This window comes from Macaca fascicularis, chromosome 3 (assembly GCF_037993035.2).
Source record: "Macaca fascicularis isolate 582-1 chromosome 3, T2T-MFA8v1.1".
NCBI classification, from domain to species: domain Eukaryota; kingdom Metazoa; phylum Chordata; class Mammalia; order Primates; family Cercopithecidae; genus Macaca; species Macaca fascicularis.
This window is the reverse complement of record NC_088377.1, coordinates 149,143,050-149,164,383: the sequence shown is the minus strand read 5'-3', so window position 1 is coordinate 149,164,383 and position 21,334 is coordinate 149,143,050. Positions and strand designations below refer to the sequence as shown.

Below are 21,334 nucleotides of genomic sequence, written 5' to 3'. Positions count from 1 at the left end.
GCTACTTGGGAGGCTGAGGCAGAAGAATTGCTTGAACCCGGGAGATGGAGGTTGCAGTGAGCCGAGATTGTGCCATTGTACTCTAGCCTGGGCAACAAGAGCAAAACTCTGTCTCAAGAAAAAAAAAAAAAAGGCAACCTTAACTATCCACCAGTTTCAACACTGTGCATTTTCATTCCAGAGAACTAGGTGGTCCATCTTTTGTTTCCCAATGTTTTTAATGATGTAAAATGCACTTACAAGTGGTTAATATGGTTAATACTATAATATGTATTTAATACCACCTAACTATACACTTAAAAGTGGTTAATACAAGTAGTTAATACAAAAGAGGTTATGCTAACCAATAACTTTTAAATGTATAGTTCGGTGGTATTAACTACATTCATATCGTTGTGTAACCATCACCACCATCCATCTCCAGTACACTTTTTACTTTTAATACATTTTAAAATTCCATCAGATTTTTGTTTTTAGATGAGGAAATTTATGACTGGGCATCAGTCTTTGTATAATGTTCAGAATAGCTTACCATGAGAAACTGTTAAAAGTTCTTCACGTGTATCAACTCGTTTAATCCTGTCAGCAAGACTTTGAGGTAGAGTCTAAATCACCTTAAAGATGAAAAAACTGAGATGCAGAATGGGTAATAAATAAAGCAGATGAGATTTTAACACAGGTAATCTACGTATGTAACCACTATGTTCTACTGATTCCAGAGCATTTTCTGCCAATAAAGATTCTCATGAAATGTCACCAACAGGGGATAAGGTAAATATCTTGTCATAGGATGATGGGTCTCATCCACCTTTTCTGCTCTCTCATACTGGATGGTTTTGGCAGCCTCAGTACTAACACTGGTTGCCTGGGGCAGGAATTCTCACTGGTGGTAGTGGTAAACAGGGCATATGAATCCCTGCACTTTGAACAAACCCACCCCCATAGGTGATGTGTATGTGACCTATGAGAAGTTGGTTGTAGAATTCTGTTGCGGAAGGATATTTATTGATGTAGGGGGACAGAAAGCAGGTCACAAAAAAGTATGCATAAAAACAGGTGTGATCTTATTTTTGTAAATATTTGTGCGTGTGTATATATAATGAAAATTAGACAAACAGCTATTTTTTTCTTTCATTTCTACATTTACTATGTATTAATTTTTTTTCAAGGGGAAAAAAATCAACAAACTTAAAGAAAGTTTCAGCAAGTAAACCTCTATGGAGGGTTATTCCAGGAAGCCCTTGGCTGAGAAGTGGTGCTCTAGGAGTCTTTGGTGCTCCAGGAAATTGATAGCCCTTGGGAAAGACCGAAATTCTTTACCATGGGTGGTGCTTCAGGGAGAACGACGATTTCTGAAGGAAACAGACTTCAGAGAAGCCTGGCTAACCAGGAAGACACCTGGTTTAGGGGGCAAAGCCAACACTTCAAACACATTTTTTGCTCAAATTTAGGAAAAGAGCTGATCACCAAGAAGTTGGAAACTTTTTCCTAACTTGTTTACACATCAAGCTGTTATGTGCTATCTTTGTATATATAATGTGCCTGAATGTCCTTGAGGACATTGTTGTTGTGGTAGTGTACACCATACTAAAGACAAAGAGGGAGAAGAGATTTGTAAACTTTTATGATGTGAAATGCAGTTATTGTGAAGGTGCAATGCGTGATGCTGATTAATAATGGTTAAGTCAAATATAAAAAGTTGAGCATGCAGACAGTAGAGGATATAATTTTTAATTAAGATCCCAACATAAAAGGCAAAGATACAAAGGTTTTGTGCTGCATAGGACAAACATTTATGGCTTTTATGTCCAGGACATTGAGACAATGCATTGCAGTTATCTGGTGTCATTCACAGCAATTCAGGACAGGTGTGGTGCTTATGGCGTCAGGGACACAGCCTCCTTCTTGTTGCTCCACTTTGCATGGCCTCAACTTCATGATCTAAGATAGCAGCATCTATGTTTCAAGCAGCAGGTCAGAGGAAGAGAAAAAGAAACTGGCCCCACATGACAGTCCTACCTATTTCCACTTACATACAAGGAGATGGAAAATGTTGTCTTTATGTTTGGCAGCTGTTTATAAAACAACAAAAGCTGGAGCGTGTATTAACACATGTGAATGAAAGAATGGATATTGGGGGACAACCAGTACCCTCTGCCATAAGCATCTATTGCAGGATGTCTCCACCTTGGCAACACTGACATTCTGGGTGAGATCATTCTTTGTTCCAGTCCGGTGCATTGTGGAATGCTTTAACAGTATCCCTGGCTTCTATCCACTAGGTTACGACAACCAGAAATGTCTCTAGGTATTGCTAAATGTTCCCCTCAGGATGACCTCTCCACTTCCTGTTGAGAACTACTGATTTACTGTCTGCAGAAACTGTGTTAATCACTGAAGAGACAAACCATAAATGAGATCATTTCACATGGCAATAAGTGCCATGATGAAAATAAAACAGGATAAGAAGGCAGACAGGCCTGGGATGCAACATTTACTACATGCAAACGTCCTGACAGGGAAAGAATTTGGCTTGTTGCAAGAAGAATCAGAATGCAGACATGTCAGGATCTGTATCCTAGGGAAAGAACAACAACAAACAGAATACAGGTGTGACTGGCAGAGCAGGTGGACTGAGTTGAGGCTGGAGAGTAGATGGGAGCCTGGTGAGGTCTTGGTGTTTGATCTTGGTGGTTTGATCTTTACTGCAGTGGGAAAGAATTGGAAGACAAGCAGGAAATGACATGATCAGTGTTTTTTTTGTTTTTCTTTTAAACCAGGTGGCTGCTGAGGGCATGTATATGAGAGAAGCATTAGAGAAGATACAGGGAGATGAGGAGGTTGTCATAGTCCATGTGAGAGATGATGATGGCTTGCAATTAGGCAGTGGCAATGGCAATGGCAATGGAGAAATACTATTGAAGGAGAAAAGTAACTAAGATAGGAGATGGTTAAGGCTATCTTTGACTTATCCAAATGACTAATAGGGAAGACGGAGTGGTGTTAAAGGGTAATTGTTTTCCACACCCCTTGAAATTCAGTTCAGGCCTTACAGATCTGTCCTGTATGCTCCTGTATTAATTTACTATGGCAGCAGTAACAAACAATCACAAACTTGACGGCTTGAAACAATAAATTTATTCCCATAGTTCTGGAGGCCAGGAAGTCCCATATCAGTTTTATGGGTATCTAGAGACTCTGGGGAAGAATCTGTTCCATGCCTCCTCCGGCTTCTGGTGACTGTCAGCATTCCTTCGCTGCAGCTCCATCATTCCAATCTCTGCCTCTGTGGTCACTGTGCTTTCTCCTCTGCTATGTGGTAATATCTCCCTTTGCTTCTATCTAAGCATAGATGTAGCTGCATTTAGGGCACACCCAGATTATCCAGGATAATCTCTCCATCTCAAGACTTCAACTTAATCACACCTTTTGCTATAGAAGAGAACATTTCCAGGTTCCAGGGATTGGTATAGGGATATCTTTTGGGAGGTCATAATTAAGCCTACCACAGTTCCTAAAGTGTTTGAAATCATTTCTGGTGCAACTAATAAGGTCATGTTTGTGTAGCGATCAAAGTGGAAAGAAACACTGTGAAAGTAATTTTAAAAATGCCATTCAGTAATGTTAAAAAAAGGAAAAGAATTTTATAAGTGGATTTTCAAGATTACTAAGAAAGACATGAAAAAACACAGGAGGGTTCCATGGACTTTAGACAGATCATCCTAGACATTAAAGTCAATGCTTAAAAGCATGGTTATAGTCACACATTGTATAGTGGGCACTCAAATGCACAATGGTCTGTCATGTTAGTAGGGCTGGGCATTAAGATAGGAGGGACAGCGAGAAGGCAGTGGACACTGGAATGGGAATGCAGAACTGAACCAGCCCACAGAGGTAGGGCAAGACAACAGGTTCAGGTACATCTAAGTAGCTGTGGCTAGCAGGTCCAATGATGAAGCAGGAGTGACATGCAGGAAAGCAGAGATCACGAATAACTCCAAGAATGGGTAATATTTAGAGATCCAGGCAGGCTGCTGGCATCAGGATAATATCTCAGAAAGTGGTTAAACTTTAGGCTCTTGATTGGGGTTCCAGGTCAGGACTCTGTCACTGAAAGGGAATCCTAGTTCTCAGCATACTAGGATAAATAGCCAAGAGAGGAACTTAGGCCCTAAAGAACAAGGCATGAATCTAATTAGCAGCACTGGGGTCCAAGATAGAGCTGGACAAACAACAAGGATAACTCATCCCAAGTTCTGGAGTGCTTATCCAGAACTTGCTAAGTGCTACTTCCTAAAGACCAGTACCTCCAGGCAGATTTGCAAGTAGGAGGAAAGTCTAATAATACTTTATGTAATTCTGATGGAAAAAGGCAAGAATAACATTCCTGTGTTTGAATTTATAATACAGCCTAAGACATACAACATAAATAAGTCATTATTGACAATGGGAAGGAAAGTAATTTAACATGCAACATAATTAAATCCATGAAATAAATATTTACTTATATAATACAATTTGCTAAACACCACCATTATTAAGGAGAGTACTAGGAAAAACTAACAAACATAGCATGTGAAACAGTTGGGTACGGTGGTAAAGGGCACAGGCTCTGGAGCCACAGCTGACTAATACATTGCAATATTTTGTTTAGCAAATTATAGCTGGTCTGCGTATAAACAGAAGAGCGATATCTGGGGGATCAAGATACCTAAATTCTAGACTTACATCCTGGCCCTGAATCTAACTATCAATGTTGCCTTGGAAAAACTGCTCAAACTTTTGAGGTCTAGAGTTTCAGACCTGTAAACTTGAGAGGGATGAGGTCCTAGGTCCCTTAAATGTAAACTTTAAAATGCTTTTTTGGAATCTTTCAAATCTTCAAGCTTTTCAAAGTGCACCCAGACTTTCTCCTTACTATACAGTCTGAACAACTTTGAGAATCACTGTATTATCTTTGTTTATATAGTAATCCTGATCTAAATTTTATTATTCCCATTTTGGAGACAAGGAAATAGAGGCCTAGGCTAGCATGGCTAAATAAGCGATAAAGCTGGGATTAGATTTTAACTCTGCCCATTTTAAAACTGTGCATTTCCTACTTTTCTGTATGTTATTCTGATATTAGACTTAATTTTCACATAGTAGGCTAGGATTCCAAGCACTCAATAGCTATATATTTACCCAGATAGCTCTTACTTTGATATTTCTAAGTCTATACTTTGAGCTAACATTTGTTCAGTTCTCTCCTATTTCAGCACTCCCTTTTCTTGTTATTTATGGTGTTGTCAGCCCATATGGTCTAACTCCCATTTCTTACTCCTGTTGAATGTCTCCTACATGTCTGTTTTTTAGCAGTAACTCCTGACTTTTATCTGAAATAAAATTTTTATGTACTTGCTCATTTCATCCACTTTATGATGAAAAAAATTAGCTAGGTGTGAAGTTGGTACTAAAATTATAATAAACAGAGGACGAAACAAAGAAAAGAGAAATAAAAAACTCCAGTAATTATTTTCCTTTTTTTAAATATTTAGGTTTTTATGAGACAAGGAAGATGATTTCATGTCTAAACACTGGAACAACTGAAATCATATTAATATTATAATCACTGCCATCTTCTAAAGGAAATTCTAAATGAATATTTGAATGGAAAAATAGCATTTAATATTTAACTTTCAGAATACAGAAACATTGTTGGAAGACTGTGTGATACCAGTGTATGTATTTTTGAGGTAATATTTATATAGCTAGTTACTCTCACAACCAAGGGAAACAAATACTGCTTTCTGGATATGTTCTATGTTAACTTGTCAAGAATTCTACACTGTTGTAAAATAAATGCAGTTCAGTGGTATAGCAGTTATACAAATATGTGTAAACTCTATTACTAGATTAACTTGAAACAGTAGAGTGGTTACTAATTATGTGTTATTAACAAAAATATCAACAAAAAACAGACCAAAATGTGCAGCGGCATAATAACAAAAATATAATTATCAATATAGCTATCTTATTAGAGTAAACCATAGTATCATCAGGCTTAAAAAAAACTAAGGTCATTGTTTTTTCTGACTCTTCTTTATAAATACGGTGGATAACTCTGATCAGTTATCCTTATTTACATTCCCTGTGTACAAATTTGCTGATATTGAACACTATTTTCAAACACATCATCATCTGATTAAATAGGTGATCATTACTGAAAACTCATCAAAGCTTTCAAGGCTATTAATGGTTTCGTGCAACTTAAAACTTCTAATTTTGGAAGTAACCGGCCAAGGAATTTTTTCCTTTTATTGGTAAACAGCCACCATATATCAGTGACATTATCAATATGTAAATATAGTATTTAACATGCTTGTATTTTTCTTAAGAGCTGGAATACAGACTTCACAATATTTCTGAAACATCATCAACTATTTTGATAATGCCATTACAATATAACCTATGTGTGACATTAAAAAAAATTATGAACTGGTCATTTTTCTGAACTTAAATTTCTGAACTTAAATTTCCTAGAGGCTAACATAACAAAATTATCATTTTGACACAGTATATTGCAAGCGTCTTTTATAAAGTTCACAGTCTTTTCTTGTTGCCTCTTTCTAAACGATCCTGTAAGGAAAAAAATATGATTTATGTAGTACAGCAAAGAGAAACAATTCATAGACATGCCAAGGACTTTTAAAAAACATTCTCTCTTCTATGTATACTTATGAGAATAATTAAATGTGAAAAAAAGGATTGAGAAAGTCTAAAATTTTAAAAACTATAAAATTTGTAGTTTTTACTTAGGAAAAAGAACGCTCTTGGTAAGTTCATTTTTCCCCTTGCCTTAATCTATTTTGCTTTTGTTTCACAGGTTACACCAGGAAAACATGATTTCTAAAATTCCCCTACTGTTAACCCAATTAAGCTTTTTGGCAAACGAAAAGAAGGAAGGGACAAAAATCCCAGCTAGGGTGGCTTTGATTTTGTCCTTCAGATATTTGCCAACAGAACTGACTTCTCAAATTATACTCGGCTGATCATGTTATAAAGATGACTACAATACATCATTTAAAACTGAAGGAAAATGGAATAGAAATTAATCTTAAGAGATCACTTGTGCTAAGAAAGTAAATGTCGGCCGGGCGCGGTGGCTCAAGCCTGTAATCCCAGCACTTTGGGAGGCCGAGACGGGCGGATCACGAGGTCAGGAGATCAAGACCATCCTGGCTAACACAATGAAACCCCGTCTCTACTAAAAATACAAAAAAAAAATTAGCCGGGCGAGGTGGCGGCGCCTGTAGTCCCAGCTACTCGGGAGGCTGAGGCAGGAGAATGGCGTGAACCCGGGAGGCAGAGCTTGCAGTGAGCCGAGATCGCGCCACTGCACTCCAGCCTGGGCGATAGAGCGAGACTCCGTCTCAAAAAAAAAAAAAAAAAAAAAAGAAAGTAAATGTCTAGGTCAAGAAAAAGATCTCATAAAATGGAGTTGCAGAGTGTTATTGCTTGTATAAAGAAGTTTGTCAAGTTCTTGTTCAGGCTGAACATTAATGCTTCCATAGCAACTTTAGTAACATTAACTTTTGCAATCAAATAAGACGACAACAGTACAGGAGGTAAACATACTACTTTCACAGGTTTACAGGTGTGGCCCCTTTTGATAAAAATCAAAGCTTTAATGAAGCTATTATGGACAAGTCCCTTAAGTGATGGCTGATTTTCCAAAATGAAATTGAAAAACTGGCAGGTGCTGATGCTTTTGTGCAGCCAAAAATCTCTAGTTAGTTCTGTTTTTCTTTTTTTAGAAGAGAGGCAGGGCAAATAAGGAAAGGTAAAGACTTCATGTTTTGAAGGGACGGTTTTCTAATATTTATTTAGTGCCTATAACAGGGAAGAGATCAGATGGGGAAATCCAAAAGGATGTAAAATATGCAAATTGGGATCTGTTTACAGTAAAGAAATCAGCATTTCCCTCTTTAACCTTTGTTTCCTTAAGATTTTAATAATCCTTTGTTTTATGATTGTTCCACTGAAAGTATGTCAACTATGTAAAATTCAGAAAGTTAGTTCCAAAGAACCTTAGGATATAATTCAATATCTAAGATTAGTTTGACAACAGAAGTAAAATTCATGAGGACAATTTGATAGAGCTTTTTACCATAGAGGGTCTAACTATCTTTTGTTTCTCAAGCAGGGCTCAGATGGTGAACACTGACACTCAAGAGTTAAAGAAAAGGGTTCTCGGCTGGGCATGGGGGCTTGCGCCCATGATCCCAGCACTTTGGAAGGCCCGGGTGGGCGGATTGCTTGAGGTAAGGAGTTCGAGACCAGTCTGGCCAACATGGCGAAACCCTGTCTCTACTAAAAATACCAAACTTAGCTGCACGTGGTGGCATGCGCTTGTAGTACCAGTGACTCAGAAGGTTGAGGCACAAGAATTGCTTGAAGGCCGGGCGCGGTGGCTCAAACCTGTAATCCCAGCACTTTGGGAGGCCGAGGCGGGCGGATCACAAGGTCAGGAGATCGAGACCACAGTGAAACCCCGTCTCTACTAAAAATACAAAAAATTAGCCGGGCGTGGTGGCGGGCGCCTGTAGTCCCAGCTACTCAGGAGGCTGAGGCAGGAGAATGGCGGGAACCCGGGAGGCGGAGCTTGCAGTGAGCCGAGATCGCGCCACTGCACTCCAGCCTGGGCAACAGCGTGAGACTCCGTCTCAAAAAAAAAAAAAAAAAAAGAATCGCTTGAATTGGTGAGGTGGAGGTTGCAGTGAACTGAGATTGTGCCACTGAACTCCAGCCTGGGTGACAGAGTGAAACACTGTCTCAAAAAACAAAACGAAACAAAACAAACGAACAAAAAAAAACAGAACAAAACAAACAAACAGGGCACTCGATGATATCTAAATCTGAGAAACTTATACAGGGTCTCATATTGGACAATGGTGGGGGGTGGGTAGGTGAAGGAAAAAAAATGTAACCAATCAGGACATAATAAATAGCATTCTTGATTAGAAATATATAAAGTGCTTTCTTATACAGGATCTGCTTTAATTTTCATAAGGTATTATAATCTTTATTTAAGTATTAAAGTACCTGAGGAGCATAGATGTCAAATGAATCACCTGTGGGTTACAGAAGTCGTATACTATGGAGCTGAGATTTTGTTTTCCTTCAAACAGAGATATTATGGGAAATTGGTTTTATAGGTGATGAAAAAGTATACACATCAAACAGGGTGGTAAGGCACCTCTGGGATTATCAATAGTATAAAAGCCACCACCACTTCTTGGGCTGGAGGGATGAGGGTTATGAAGCCCAGGTGTGAAGGCCAGTAAGTAGAAGCTGCCCAGTGGGACCTGAGCCCATGGAGGGAAGGAACTGGAGTCAAAAAGGAGAAGGCCCCTACAGCGGAGAAGAAATCCCTGGCTTTCCCCTTCCTCCTGCCTTCAGTCTTCTAGTGCCTGCTACTGGCTAAACCTGCCCAGACTGAGTCAGACAGCAAGGAAGCTTTGGAAACAGACCTCCCAGAGATACAGAGTAAAGCAGTGGTGAGAGGAGAATGGATCTAAGAACACAATCCAATGACCAGCAAAGGCCAAAGAACATAGTGGTTAATGACGGAGGTTCTGGAGAAAGATTCTCTGACTTTGAATGCTATCACTTTCTAGTAACTTTGGGTAAATTATGTAACATCTCTGGGTCTCAGTTTCCTCATTCACAAAATAGGGATATTAAAATAGTTTCAATTACTGAGCTGTCACGGAGAGTAAACAAAACAACATATATGAAGCCCTTAGCCAAGTGCTTAGTCCAGAGTATACTCTCAACAAATGTCATCTATTAAATATTTCAAAAACTGGATACAAGCAGAAATTAGATCAAGTCCTAAATGTGCTATCAAACAAGGCCCTACTGTTGGCATGGTGTCTGGCATAATCTGGGACCAGGTCTTTTCCACAGAAACAGGTATAACAACTATTTTCTTGGGAAGGAATCACTCTTTTTTTTGAGATGGAGTCTCGCTCTGTCACCCAGGCTGGAGTGCAGTGGTGCGATCTCGGCTCACTACAACCTCCACCTCCCAGGTTCAAGTGATTCTCCTGTCTCAGCCTCCTGAGTAGCTGGGATTACAGGCACTTGCCACCACGCCTGGCTAATTTTTCGTATTTTTAGTAGAGACAGGGTTTTAGTGTGTTAGCCTGGATGGTTTTGATCTGACCCCGTGATCTGCCTCGGCCTTTCCAAAGTGCTGGGATTAAAGAAAGATATGAGCCACCATGCCCAGTCAGGAATCACTCTTAAAAGCTTTCTACATCCTTTACCAAGAATGCAGCAGCTCCAGGCTGACTGTGGCTTTTTTGTGGGGAGGAAATGGGTTGAGGAAATCTCACTGTTACATATATTCTTCAGAATTAAGAGAACCAATGGCTGTTATCACAATGGAGACATTCAACAATGGATACTGGCCATAAGAAATTGAGGGCATACTTCTGGTTTTCCTTTCTCCATTCAAGGATCTAAGTATGTCTGACATCGCAGCAAAGACCACTAATGTCGATACTTAACCTGGTCGAGTAAACTTCAATCTCACAAATAGGGGGAAAATGTTGTATTTCTAGGCAAGAGGTCTCTGAAGTGACTTCTTTACTTTCCAATGTGGATCTTGAAAGATACCATGGAATAATTATCATGCCCTGAATAGGTGAGCAATTTTAGGATCTCTATTTTCTAGCTGGGGAAGGGGTGGTCTTGCTGACAATCTACCTATCTGCTCCGGGCCATGTGAACTGAGCCCTTAGTGTTCCTGGGATTGGAGCATACAGGGTATTCACCCTTCTCTGGCTACTTTGTCTTCTGCTATTGTCAAAGTAGGCTAGTTAAAACAAAGATGCAAACCAAGCGGAACTATCAGATTACAGACATGTGCTTTAGATTACTTCATGACTGGCTCTAAACCAAGGCCAAAGTGCTTGGTTGAGAATAAGTCATTCTTTCAGCAAAATTCCTACAGATGAAGTAATACAGATGATGATGATAATAGCTATCATTTCTTGAGTGTTTACTGTCAGGAAGGCATAGTGCTAAAAAACCTACACATTTTATTTAGTTCTCTTAACAATCCAGTGAGCCAGGCATCATTATTGTTCCAATTTTATAGATGAAAGAAGTGAGCCCCAAAGGGATGCTATAACCTGCCTAAGATAAAAAACCTAGCATGCGGCCAGGAATAGGTAGGTATTCCAGGTATGTCTGACTCCAAAGTCCATGAGTATAGTGCCTGCTTGCCTTGTGCCAGGAACAGTGCTGAGCCTTGGAGATACCATGACCATTAAGATGCAGGGAAATGTGTACAGTGAAATAAAAAGCTATCATTTGTAAAAAGTCCTGACTGAAAGCCACAAAAGCTGCCAAATTTTGAAGACAAGCCCAACCAGTCTGTCTTGGGAGAAACTGGGAAGCAAGGCCAGGGCTGCCTCTGGAATGGTCTCTTTCCCAATTGATCAAAGTGTGGCTGGGAAATCAACTCAGGTTACCGGCTGGTAGCAGAAGGGAGGGAGGAAAGACAAGCCTAACAGGGATGAACGTTTCTTTTCTTGGATTAGAGAGAAAGAGAAAGAAAACCTATGGCCCAGATCTGACTTTGTGGCTTTAACAATGAAACATTTTTTTCCCCATTTCCATCTTTCAAATCAACATTTGGAGGTAAATAATAAATTTGAATGCTAAAGTCTTTGGCCTGATATGTCTAAAACACTGAGACAAGAGTAGTGTGATGTGGAACTTGAAATTCTGGCCTCATTTTGGCATGAATATGGCAAACATCCCAAACAGCAAAACTCATCTTTTCTAGAACCCGTCTGTTTTCCAGTGCTGCCATTTTTGTGGCTTAATTCTTTTGCTTAAAAGTTCACCAAAACTGGAATGCTGTAAATATGCACGTCAGCAATTCCTTATAATTATCTTGTATTTTCCTGCAATGTACTAATCTTTACCCTCTAGGTAAAAATCTGGCTTATTTAAATCATTTAACAAAGCCAGGATTAAGTACATCATCTTGATTAGTTAGGGACAAATAACCCAAATAATTTACTTAGGTAATTACTATTTCAAAACATTTAGGCTCATAAAGTGCATGTCACACCCACCTGAAGTTCAGAGTGTTCTTTCAGGAGTTGATCATATTCTTTCGAAAGTCTCTCTGACTGCATCTTCATTTCCATCACATCATTTTGTGCCTTAGAAAGGGCTAGAAAACATCGAATAGAGTTTTATTTTTATTTCAAAATAATTTCAAATTTATAGAAAAGTTATAAGACTTAAATAGAGAACTCCTGTATAGTCTTTACTCAAATCCACTGTTAACATTGTGCTACATTTGTTATCATATTCTCTCTTCACACACACTATTATTTTCTTGACTCATTTGAGAATAAGGTGCAGGTATCATGCCCCTCTACTCTTTAACACATTTCTGGGAATGTACTTCCCAGAAACAAAATATTATCTAACATAACCATAGTATAGTCACCAAACTTAGGAAACTTAATGTGAATACAATACTATAAATCTAATTTACCATCCATATGCCAATTTTTGGAACTGTCCCAATCATGTCTTTTTAGCATTTTTTCCACTGCCAGTCCAGGATACAGTGCTAGATCACATATTGCATTTAGTTATCATGTCTCTTTAATTTCTTTTAATCTGGACTAATTCCCCACCATTATCACAGCCCTCTTCTCCCCATCTTTCATGACATTGACATTTTAAAGAACACAGGCCACTTTCAGATAGAATGTTCTTCACTTTGTTTTTGTCTGATGTTTCCTCATGATTAAAGTCAGGTCATACATCCACTTACATGTGAATATAAGTGATATTAAATGCTTCTCAGGGCATCCAGAGGCCCATCACATCCAAAGTTTCTCTGTCCCTCACTGGTTTTTTCATTTTATACTTACAGTTTTAACCTCTGTAACTAAAGAAGCAATATATAGGAAGACAATTTAGTCTATGCAAGCATCCTGCTCCTCAAGATAATGGCACACAAGAATTACTACACATTGACCTTTGCCTACCAAGGAGCTACAAGTCATATGTCAGCAGATTCACATCCTTAGAAGTAAAATAAATGAATAAATAAATACATATAAAACAATACATTGTGAAGAAGGTACTAATGAGCAAAATATGTAGAAGAGCAGCACAAGATGGGTCAGAAAAAGTAAAGTTGTCATACTTGAAAATTTTATCTCATATAGTGCTTTCAGAAATCATTTTTCCAAACTCTGGGAATCCTGAAGTAGCTCTATATCATATGCAGCCTTCAGAAGTTCTACATTTGGAAGTCTTTTAGGGTAGGAGTTTAAGGGAAAAAAGCAGAATTTATAAATTTAAAAGCTACTTTCCTGGCACAATGAAATAAAATTATAGGATCTAGTTATAAACAATCTTTTCTCTTGAGAAGTCATCATATAGGCATTTTTATATAAATATATAAGCCATTATCAACTAAAATGCTTTTTGTATCAGTACTTTCTAGACAGTATTGTCCAATGTTCTACATAGTTCTACATCTGTGTTGTCAACATGGTAGCCACTACTTAAATGTGGCTATTGTGAACTTTAAATGTGGCTAGTTTAAGTGAGGACCTATATTTTCAATTTAAGTTCAATTAAATTTAAACAGCCACATGTAGCTAGTAGCTAGCCATATTGGGCAGCACAGCTCTGTAATTTCTTCCATGTTCCTTCTATAGCTGCATAATTCTAAATAAGGTATTAAAGATTGATTTTGACAAATTTAATGTGATGTCACTTGCTAAAGGTATGAGACAGGCATGGAAGATACTTTTGGGGATCGTTAGATTTCATTAGGACCACCTTCACAACATAAAGAGTTATATATTAGTTTTCAGTTTGGGTTTTACAAGGCATTTCCTACAGGTTACTTGAAAAATATGATGCACGGTGGTATTATCTTCAGAACTCAGCAAAAAGTTTAAGACCCTGGATTTCTGGTACATAAAACGCACAGTAGATTCCACAACCTAATAATGGCTGACTAGCCTGCAATGGTGTGTTTTTTGTTTTTGTTTTTTTTTTTTTTTTAGACAATGTCTTGCTCTACCACCCGTCAATTTTTAAATTTTTTGTAGAGATGAGGTCTCACTATGTTGCCCAGGCAGGTCTTGAACTCCTGGCCTCAAGCAATTCTCTCACCTCAGGCTCCCAAAGTGCTAGGATTACAGGTGTGAGCCACTGCCCCTGGCCTACAATGGTAGTTTTAGGAATGTTGTTGTTATGGTCCGAATGCTTGTCTCTCCATAAAATTCATATGTTGAAACCTAATTACCAATGTGATGGTATTGGGAGGCGTGGCTGGGGAGTGATTAGGTCATGAGGGTGGGGCCCTCATTAATGGGATTCATGCCCTAATAAAAAGAGGCCCTAGAGAGCTGCCTTTCCCTTTCCATTAGGTGAGGACATAGCAAGATGGTACCATCTATAAATCAGGAAACAGGCCCTCACCAGAGGCCTAATTCACTGGGGCCTTGATCTCAGACTTCCCAGTCACCAGAACTGTGAGAAATAAACTTATGTTGTTTATAAGCTACTGAGCCTATAGTACTTTCTACTAAGACAGTTGGTCAGGCCCTTGTAATGAACAGGAGTTGGTCTTAATGTTAAAAATGATTTATACTTGAATTTCTGACAATAAATTATTTAATAAATTTAATATATCTTAGGTATCTACCCAGTAGTTCCTTTTTAAAAGAAGCTAGAAAACCACTTGTACAGCCTATCTAGGAGTTTCTTCTGGTTACTACCAGTATAAAGCTATTAACGGAACAAATGCAGACAAATACTGTTTTTCTGCCACTTATTAAGCCAAGTTATGAACTGTGTTTCTTATTTCATTTTGTATTTCAGTGGATATTAATAAATCTAATGAATACTATCACTCCAATTAGGGGAGGATATTATTGTCTAGACGCATCTTGGACTGTTTCCCAGTCCTATATCTCATTTTATAAAAATTATAATATTAGGCCGGGCGCGGTGGCTCAAGCCTGTAATCACAGCACTTTGGGAGGCTGAGACGGGCGGATCACGAGGTCAGCAGATCGAGACCATCCTGGCTAACACGGTGAAACCCCGTCTCTACTAAAAAAATAAAAAAAAACTATCCGGGCGAGGTGGCGGGCGCCTGTAGTCCCAGCTACTCGGGAGGCTGAGGCAGGAGAATGGCGTGAACCCGGGAGGCGGAGCTTGCAGTGAGCCGAGATCCCGCCACTGCACTCCAGCCTGGGCGACAGAGCAAGACTCCGTCTCAAAAAAAAAAAAAAAAAAAAAAAAAATTATAATATTGTGTTTTGGATGCCTTCCACCTCCTTTTGCAACTGCATCTGTAACTAAAGGATTACATAAACTTGTTATCTGACATGTGAATATGCTTGTTTTATTTTGAGCCATATTATTTTGGAAACAGCATATATAAGAAAAATATTATTGGACAAGGAGGCTTTAGATGATACATCTAAGTCGCTATTTCACTTTTCTTAACTGCAAAAATGGGCTGCTATCACTTGCCAGTGGCTTTATGGAAATACTGAGCTATTTCATAAGAATATTGGCTAGATTCAATAAGAGACTGTTATGTCCTAGGTTATGGTCCATTAGATATTTTTAAAGGCACATGAATCATTTGTTAATATGGAAAATAACTTCAACTATGTTACAGTGACACATAATAAGCAAAAATATTTGTTGCCTTTCCAAGTGTTAAATGTTCACTTATGGAGCTATTTGCACAGTGGGAGGAGCCAGTGAGACTAATGCACCGTGTAAATGTATTGTATCACTGTGATTTCGACCAGAGATAACAAACACTGCCAGTTAAGCTCTGCCAGGAAATGGAAGTTTTTAGAGGCATTGGCATGACAGCTAAAGTTGGGCTGTTGCACAATAGCTGTAAGGATTGAGCCAGAGGAAAACATACTTTATTTGAAAAATTTCCAAACGTCTAGTATTGGTTTCTTTCCAATTTATTTGGTTCTCTTTTTGAGAATTCAAGAGTGTGATACACTGGAGCTATTTAGTATTTAATCCTCACATGTACTATTCCTTTGCCAATGATCACTTATTGGATTGTTAATCTACAGTAATGCTTCCAAGACACTTGGCAAGTAGACACACAAACTTCTGCTCAGTAAGGACATAAACTGTGGCTTAATTATATTATCATTTTTTTGTATATGCCTATATTGTCAGGTCTGTGTAGGTAAAGGTTTATGTTTTATTCATCACTTCAATCAACACCTAATCTCTTTTAACCTCATACCCATCTGTTGATAAAGTTTGTTGATTCACTTCCTTTATAGCTCTCCAATTCATACATTCCACTCCAGCTCTGTGACCACTGTCCTCATTTCCAGATTAGATTAAGTGGATTTCTCACACAGTTGCCCAGCTACTTTAATCCATTGTCTATAATGCTGTCAAAGTGATTGCTCTCATGCCTAAAAACCCTCTAAGAGTGCCCTGAAAACACACAAACATGGCATATGAGGGCCTTCATGATGGCTTCTAGGCCTACTGCTCAACTCTCTCCACTGGTTCCATTTTATTTTACACTCCAGTTGCCTTGAGCTCCTTGTAGTACCTCAAAAGTGCCATATTCCTCTGGTAACAACCTGCTCATTTTTGTTATAACATCTTGTCCATCTCCTCCTATTTCATCTGGCTAATTAATGTCATCCTTTAAAATGTCAAGAAAGTGTCCTTGATCTCCAGTGTTGGCTTCTACTACAACTCAAGTTTCACCACAGCATGTACTGAATTGAAGGGCAACTATGCCCTTACTAGACTATGGACTACTCAAAAAACAGAGCTGTGTCTTATCTGTCTGTCTGAGTACTTAGCATATTGCCTAGTATTGGTAAGTGCTTGAAATATGCTCCTTGAAGGAATGAAACAATGAATAAATGAAACATGTAAGCTTTAAGCATTTGAAAAATTCACTTGTGTGTAAACAGTTCACTTGGAAATGATAAATGTCAGGTGAACAACACAAAGTGTTACTTTAGTCACCTGATAGGAATCTTGGTTGAAACAAGATAAAAACACCTTCAATCTAAAACCAAAATACTCAGGATAGCTGTAACAAAGCAAACAGACCATTCTTGAAATATTTCGATGAAAATATACTCATGTTACAAATATCTCATACTACTTCAGAATCAAAAATAAAATATAAATAAATAGTACCACAGAATCCAGCTCAATTAAAAAAAATCCCTGTACACTGATTCTAAGAATGGGGCAGGAAATGTGCAAGATAAGGCTGGAGTATCTTATAATGCCAGAAAGTAAGCAAGTGCTCCAAAAATGAAAAAAAAAATCAAAAATGGAAATACGTCAAAGGGACACAGAAGCCAAATGAAAGAGCTGCCAATGGCGAAAGCTAGACAACCTGAACAATAAACTAAACTAAAGTAGTATTAAATTATAACCCAAATTATAAAATAAATACCTATTAGTCCATACTGACAAACAAATGGTAGAGAACTGACAAATCTGTGCAGAAGAATTCCAAACAATTTACACAGATACTGTACTGTCAAGGAGGTTGAGCATAACTTCCCTTTCTTCTTCTTTTTTTCTTTTTTTAATCCACTCATTTGCACACTGATCTGAAGTGTGGGCTGTGAACAGTGATTCAAAAAGATTACAGTATGGAAAAAGGAGGGAAAAGAGTAATTTTACAGTTCAGAAACTAGACAAGCACTATTTTAGCTAGGTGATCAAGGTCAACATCAAAACTGACAAGTTATGTTAATAATATGTACTCTTGATATAATGTGATGAAAGCTGGCACATCACCTCTGTGACTTTCAAAACCTATACAAAGGTAGAAAACATGGAACCCAGGCCAGGCACAGTGGCTTATACTTGTAATTCCAGCACTTTGGGAGGCCGAGGCAGGTGGATCACGAGGTCAGGAGTTCAAGACCAGCCTGGCCAACATGGTGAAACCCTGTCTCTACTAAAAATACAAAAATTAGCTGGGCATGGTGGTATGTGCCTGTAATCCCAGCTGGGGAGGCTGAGGCAGGAGAATTGCTGGAACCGGGACCTGGGGGGGCAGAGGTTGCAGTGAGTCAAGATCACGCCACTGCACTCCAGACTGGGCTACAAAGGGAGACTGTCTCAGAAAAAAAAAAGAAGAAAAAGAAAACATGGAATCCAGGAAAGAAGGTATCAATACAGGAAAGAGGCAAAGGAAATCCTCATAATGATGATGAATATACAGTTGTAATAATATGATATAGTAAAAGTTATGATATATTTAAATTGAAAGGATGGAGGGAGATGGGAAGTATGAGGAGCCAGGAGGGTAACTGGGTGAGATAAAGAGATCTAAGTCCTCGTCTTCCCTATAACAAAGTCAAAGATAATATCCTATATTGAAAGATCAAGAAAAAGCTACCTAAACATTGCATTTAGAAACCTGGAGGCACATATCAGAGGACATTTTTTTTTTGAGACAGGGTCTTACTTTGTTGCCCAGACTAGAGCACAGTGGCACAATCGTGGATCACCGCAACCTCTGCCTCCCAGGCTCAAGCGATTCTTCTGCCTCAGCCTCCCGGGTAGTGGGGATTACAGGCGTGTGCCACTGTCATCTGGCTAATTTTTGTATTTTTAGTAGAGATGGGATTTTACCATATTTGGCCAGGCTAGTCTCAAACTCCTGACTTCAAATGATCCACCTGCCTCGGCCTCCCAAAGTGCTGGGATTACAGGCATGAGCCACCATGTGCCTGGCCTCAGAGGACATTTCTAAAGGAGTTGAATGTAGTTGCTTCTGGGGACAGCGCCTCAGGAGACTGCTCTTTTTCATTATAAGCCTTGTGTTACTATTTTGCTTTAAAAAAATATATATATGTAAAACTTTGATAAAATAAAAAAAAGTAAAAGGTGCTCCAGATAAATACTCCCTTTTATAACAAAGGCTCTCAGAGCTGGGAAGACCTCTAGAGATCTAGTACCATTTTTTATTTCCCTAACATAATTATAATGAAAAGAACATGCTAATTTCTTTATTCAAATCATTTCTCTTCTCCTGCAAAGTTTTATTATTCCATATCAATGGATATCAATGGTTCTAATAAATGTTCTAAACAGCCATGCTCTAACACTAATGAGAATTGGTTCTACTTACTGGCTTATCCTCTCTTCTCCCAATGCCCTATATTTAAGACTTGTGGCCTCATTTCACACAGCACACTTGTGTTGTGAGCTAACAGATGCATAAAACCTGCCAGATCCTGTCCTAAAGATCCTAAGATTGCATGAAACATTCTTCAAAAGTGATGAATATGGCTTAATTTATCACCTGCTGAACTTTCTAAGTTTGGAGAAAGGGAAGTTACTATGAAAATATTTTTCTCATGAAAAACAAATATAATTTTAAGGGTCAAAAAGCCAACAATGAAAACAGTTCTTGATGGTCAGTTTTGCTTAATTACATTATTTGGAGATATATAATAGACATTAAAGTTTAACTAGTCCAGTCTCTCATTTTACAGAGGAGAAAACTATGGCCTAAAAACAGTCAATGACTTCACCAAGATTACCCAGTGTATCCTCAGATTTTGCAACGTAATTCATATAACTTAGCAAAAGCTATATGAACAGCTTGTAATATTTGGGGTCTACTCACAAAGTAAAGTTGGAATATGGCCAATTAATTAGACAATTCAAGCCAAAAAACTACCGCCCTAGATTACCTGGGTATTTGGAAGAGGTTTTTTTTTTTTTTTTTTTTTTAAATTTTAAATTCTTTTTTACAATAAAAAGCTATCTTTTTTATTAAGCAAAATAAATTCATTGTAGAAAATAATTTAAACTCCAGGAAAAAGTCATTTGTTGTACATGCTAAGGAAAACCACTATTAATAGTTTAGTGTTTTTTCCTAATTGAAAGTGTTTTAAAACTAGAGTTGTCCAGTTTAATTTTTGTATCTCACTTGGCAATAAACATGAACTTGCCATAAGCTGTTATCATTAGAAAAGTATTTACCATTAAGGATTGTAGTAAACATGCATATGTAGGTATGGAATAAGACAGTAGAAAAGAACACCAAGGCATTCAAAGTAATCATCTCCTTTGATCTCTTAGGAGCTACATCAATGGACCCCTTAACCATACAGCATTATTATTCACTGCATCTAGTGTGACACATCGACTTCTAACAGACCACTCTGCTTTTTGCTTTGCTCTTCTCACTCAGAACAGTAGTATCATTTCACTCATTTTTCTGCCACTCCATGTCCATCAACACATTTAGAGAATTGTGCTTGATTACATCTTTATCACCTGGAACATTCCTTGATTCAGTATGCATTTAGCACTCTCCACTCATGTTTTTGGTAGACTAGCCCATGTTTCACACTGGGGAGGAAGTGAATCCCTTTATGTACATATGTTTGGTTCACCATCTGGACTACAAGCTCTTCTGAGAAGAAACTGTTTTCTCTTGCTTTAATGTCCCTCTGTAGAGATTATAAAAGCTTTTCCTCAGGGTAGACATCGCTATGTTTGCTAGTACTGTGAATAATATATAAGGTATCTTTGAATTTCTGTCTTAATATCTTCCTTATAGCTATTCCTCCTGGTTACTGAAAGACATATAGTTTATTTTACGAGTATAGGCCTTGATAACAGCTAAGAAACTCACAGGAAAGGGAAACGTCACAACTAAATGGGAATGTAACAGGGAACCAAAAAGGATGAAATATCACCATTACATATTAGTCCAAGAAAAGCAGTCTGATAGCGAGCAAACCCTTTTTTCTGTTTTGACAATAACATCAGTACGTGAAAATAACACAGAGGTGAACTAATAAATACTAATAAATCCTTTATTTACCTAAATAAAAGGGCTGGTCATGAGTTTTATTTGCTTTAAGTAATTAAAATACTATTAATTATATATTGCCTATTGGCGCAACCATCAAATAAACTATACTATTATTTCTTAATGCGGAGTTTTTTTTTTTTTTCAGTTGATACAAGAAGGGAAAAAGATGTCAATGAAGCAGAAACTTCCAGACATGAAAACAAATAAGAAACAGTATGTTTTTTTCTTATTTAAATCACAAAAGTGCATTAAAAGGCAACAAAGCAAAAAACAAAAAACAAAAAAAACCATATGACCAAAAATAGCAAACTGTTTTTAAGCATTAATAATTTTAAAATAAGCTGGTGGCTTTGATATAACTGTAGGTAAAAGATAACCGAGTTCATGTCCATAAAAATTTACCACTGTAAAACA

At 37.9% G+C, this 21,334-nt stretch overlaps 1 protein-coding gene across 24 annotated transcripts in view; it reads right to left on the bottom strand.

The window, feature by feature from the left end:
• Positions 1 to 1,715: 1,715 nt before the first annotated feature.
• LOC102116116 (B cell receptor associated protein 29) overlaps positions 1,716 to 21,334 on the bottom strand; it is a 59,947-nt gene continuing 40,328 nt past the window's right edge. For 22 of the 24 annotated variants that reach the window (XR_012432782.1, XM_045387491.3, XM_045387492.3 and 19 more), the window contains 2 exons: positions 12,138 to 12,238; positions 1,716 to 6,618 (listed from right to left, as the gene is read on the bottom strand). Coding sequence is in view for 22 of the 24 variants with exons in the window: in XM_045387491.3 (XP_045243426.1) it covers positions 6,583 to 6,618; positions 12,138 to 12,238 (137 nt within the window). In the remaining 2 variants the exon portion in view is untranslated. The remainder of the gene's footprint in view (positions 6,619 to 12,137; positions 12,239 to 21,334) is intronic. The other 2 variants (XR_012432783.1, XM_074035784.1) reach the window with 1 other exon arrangement.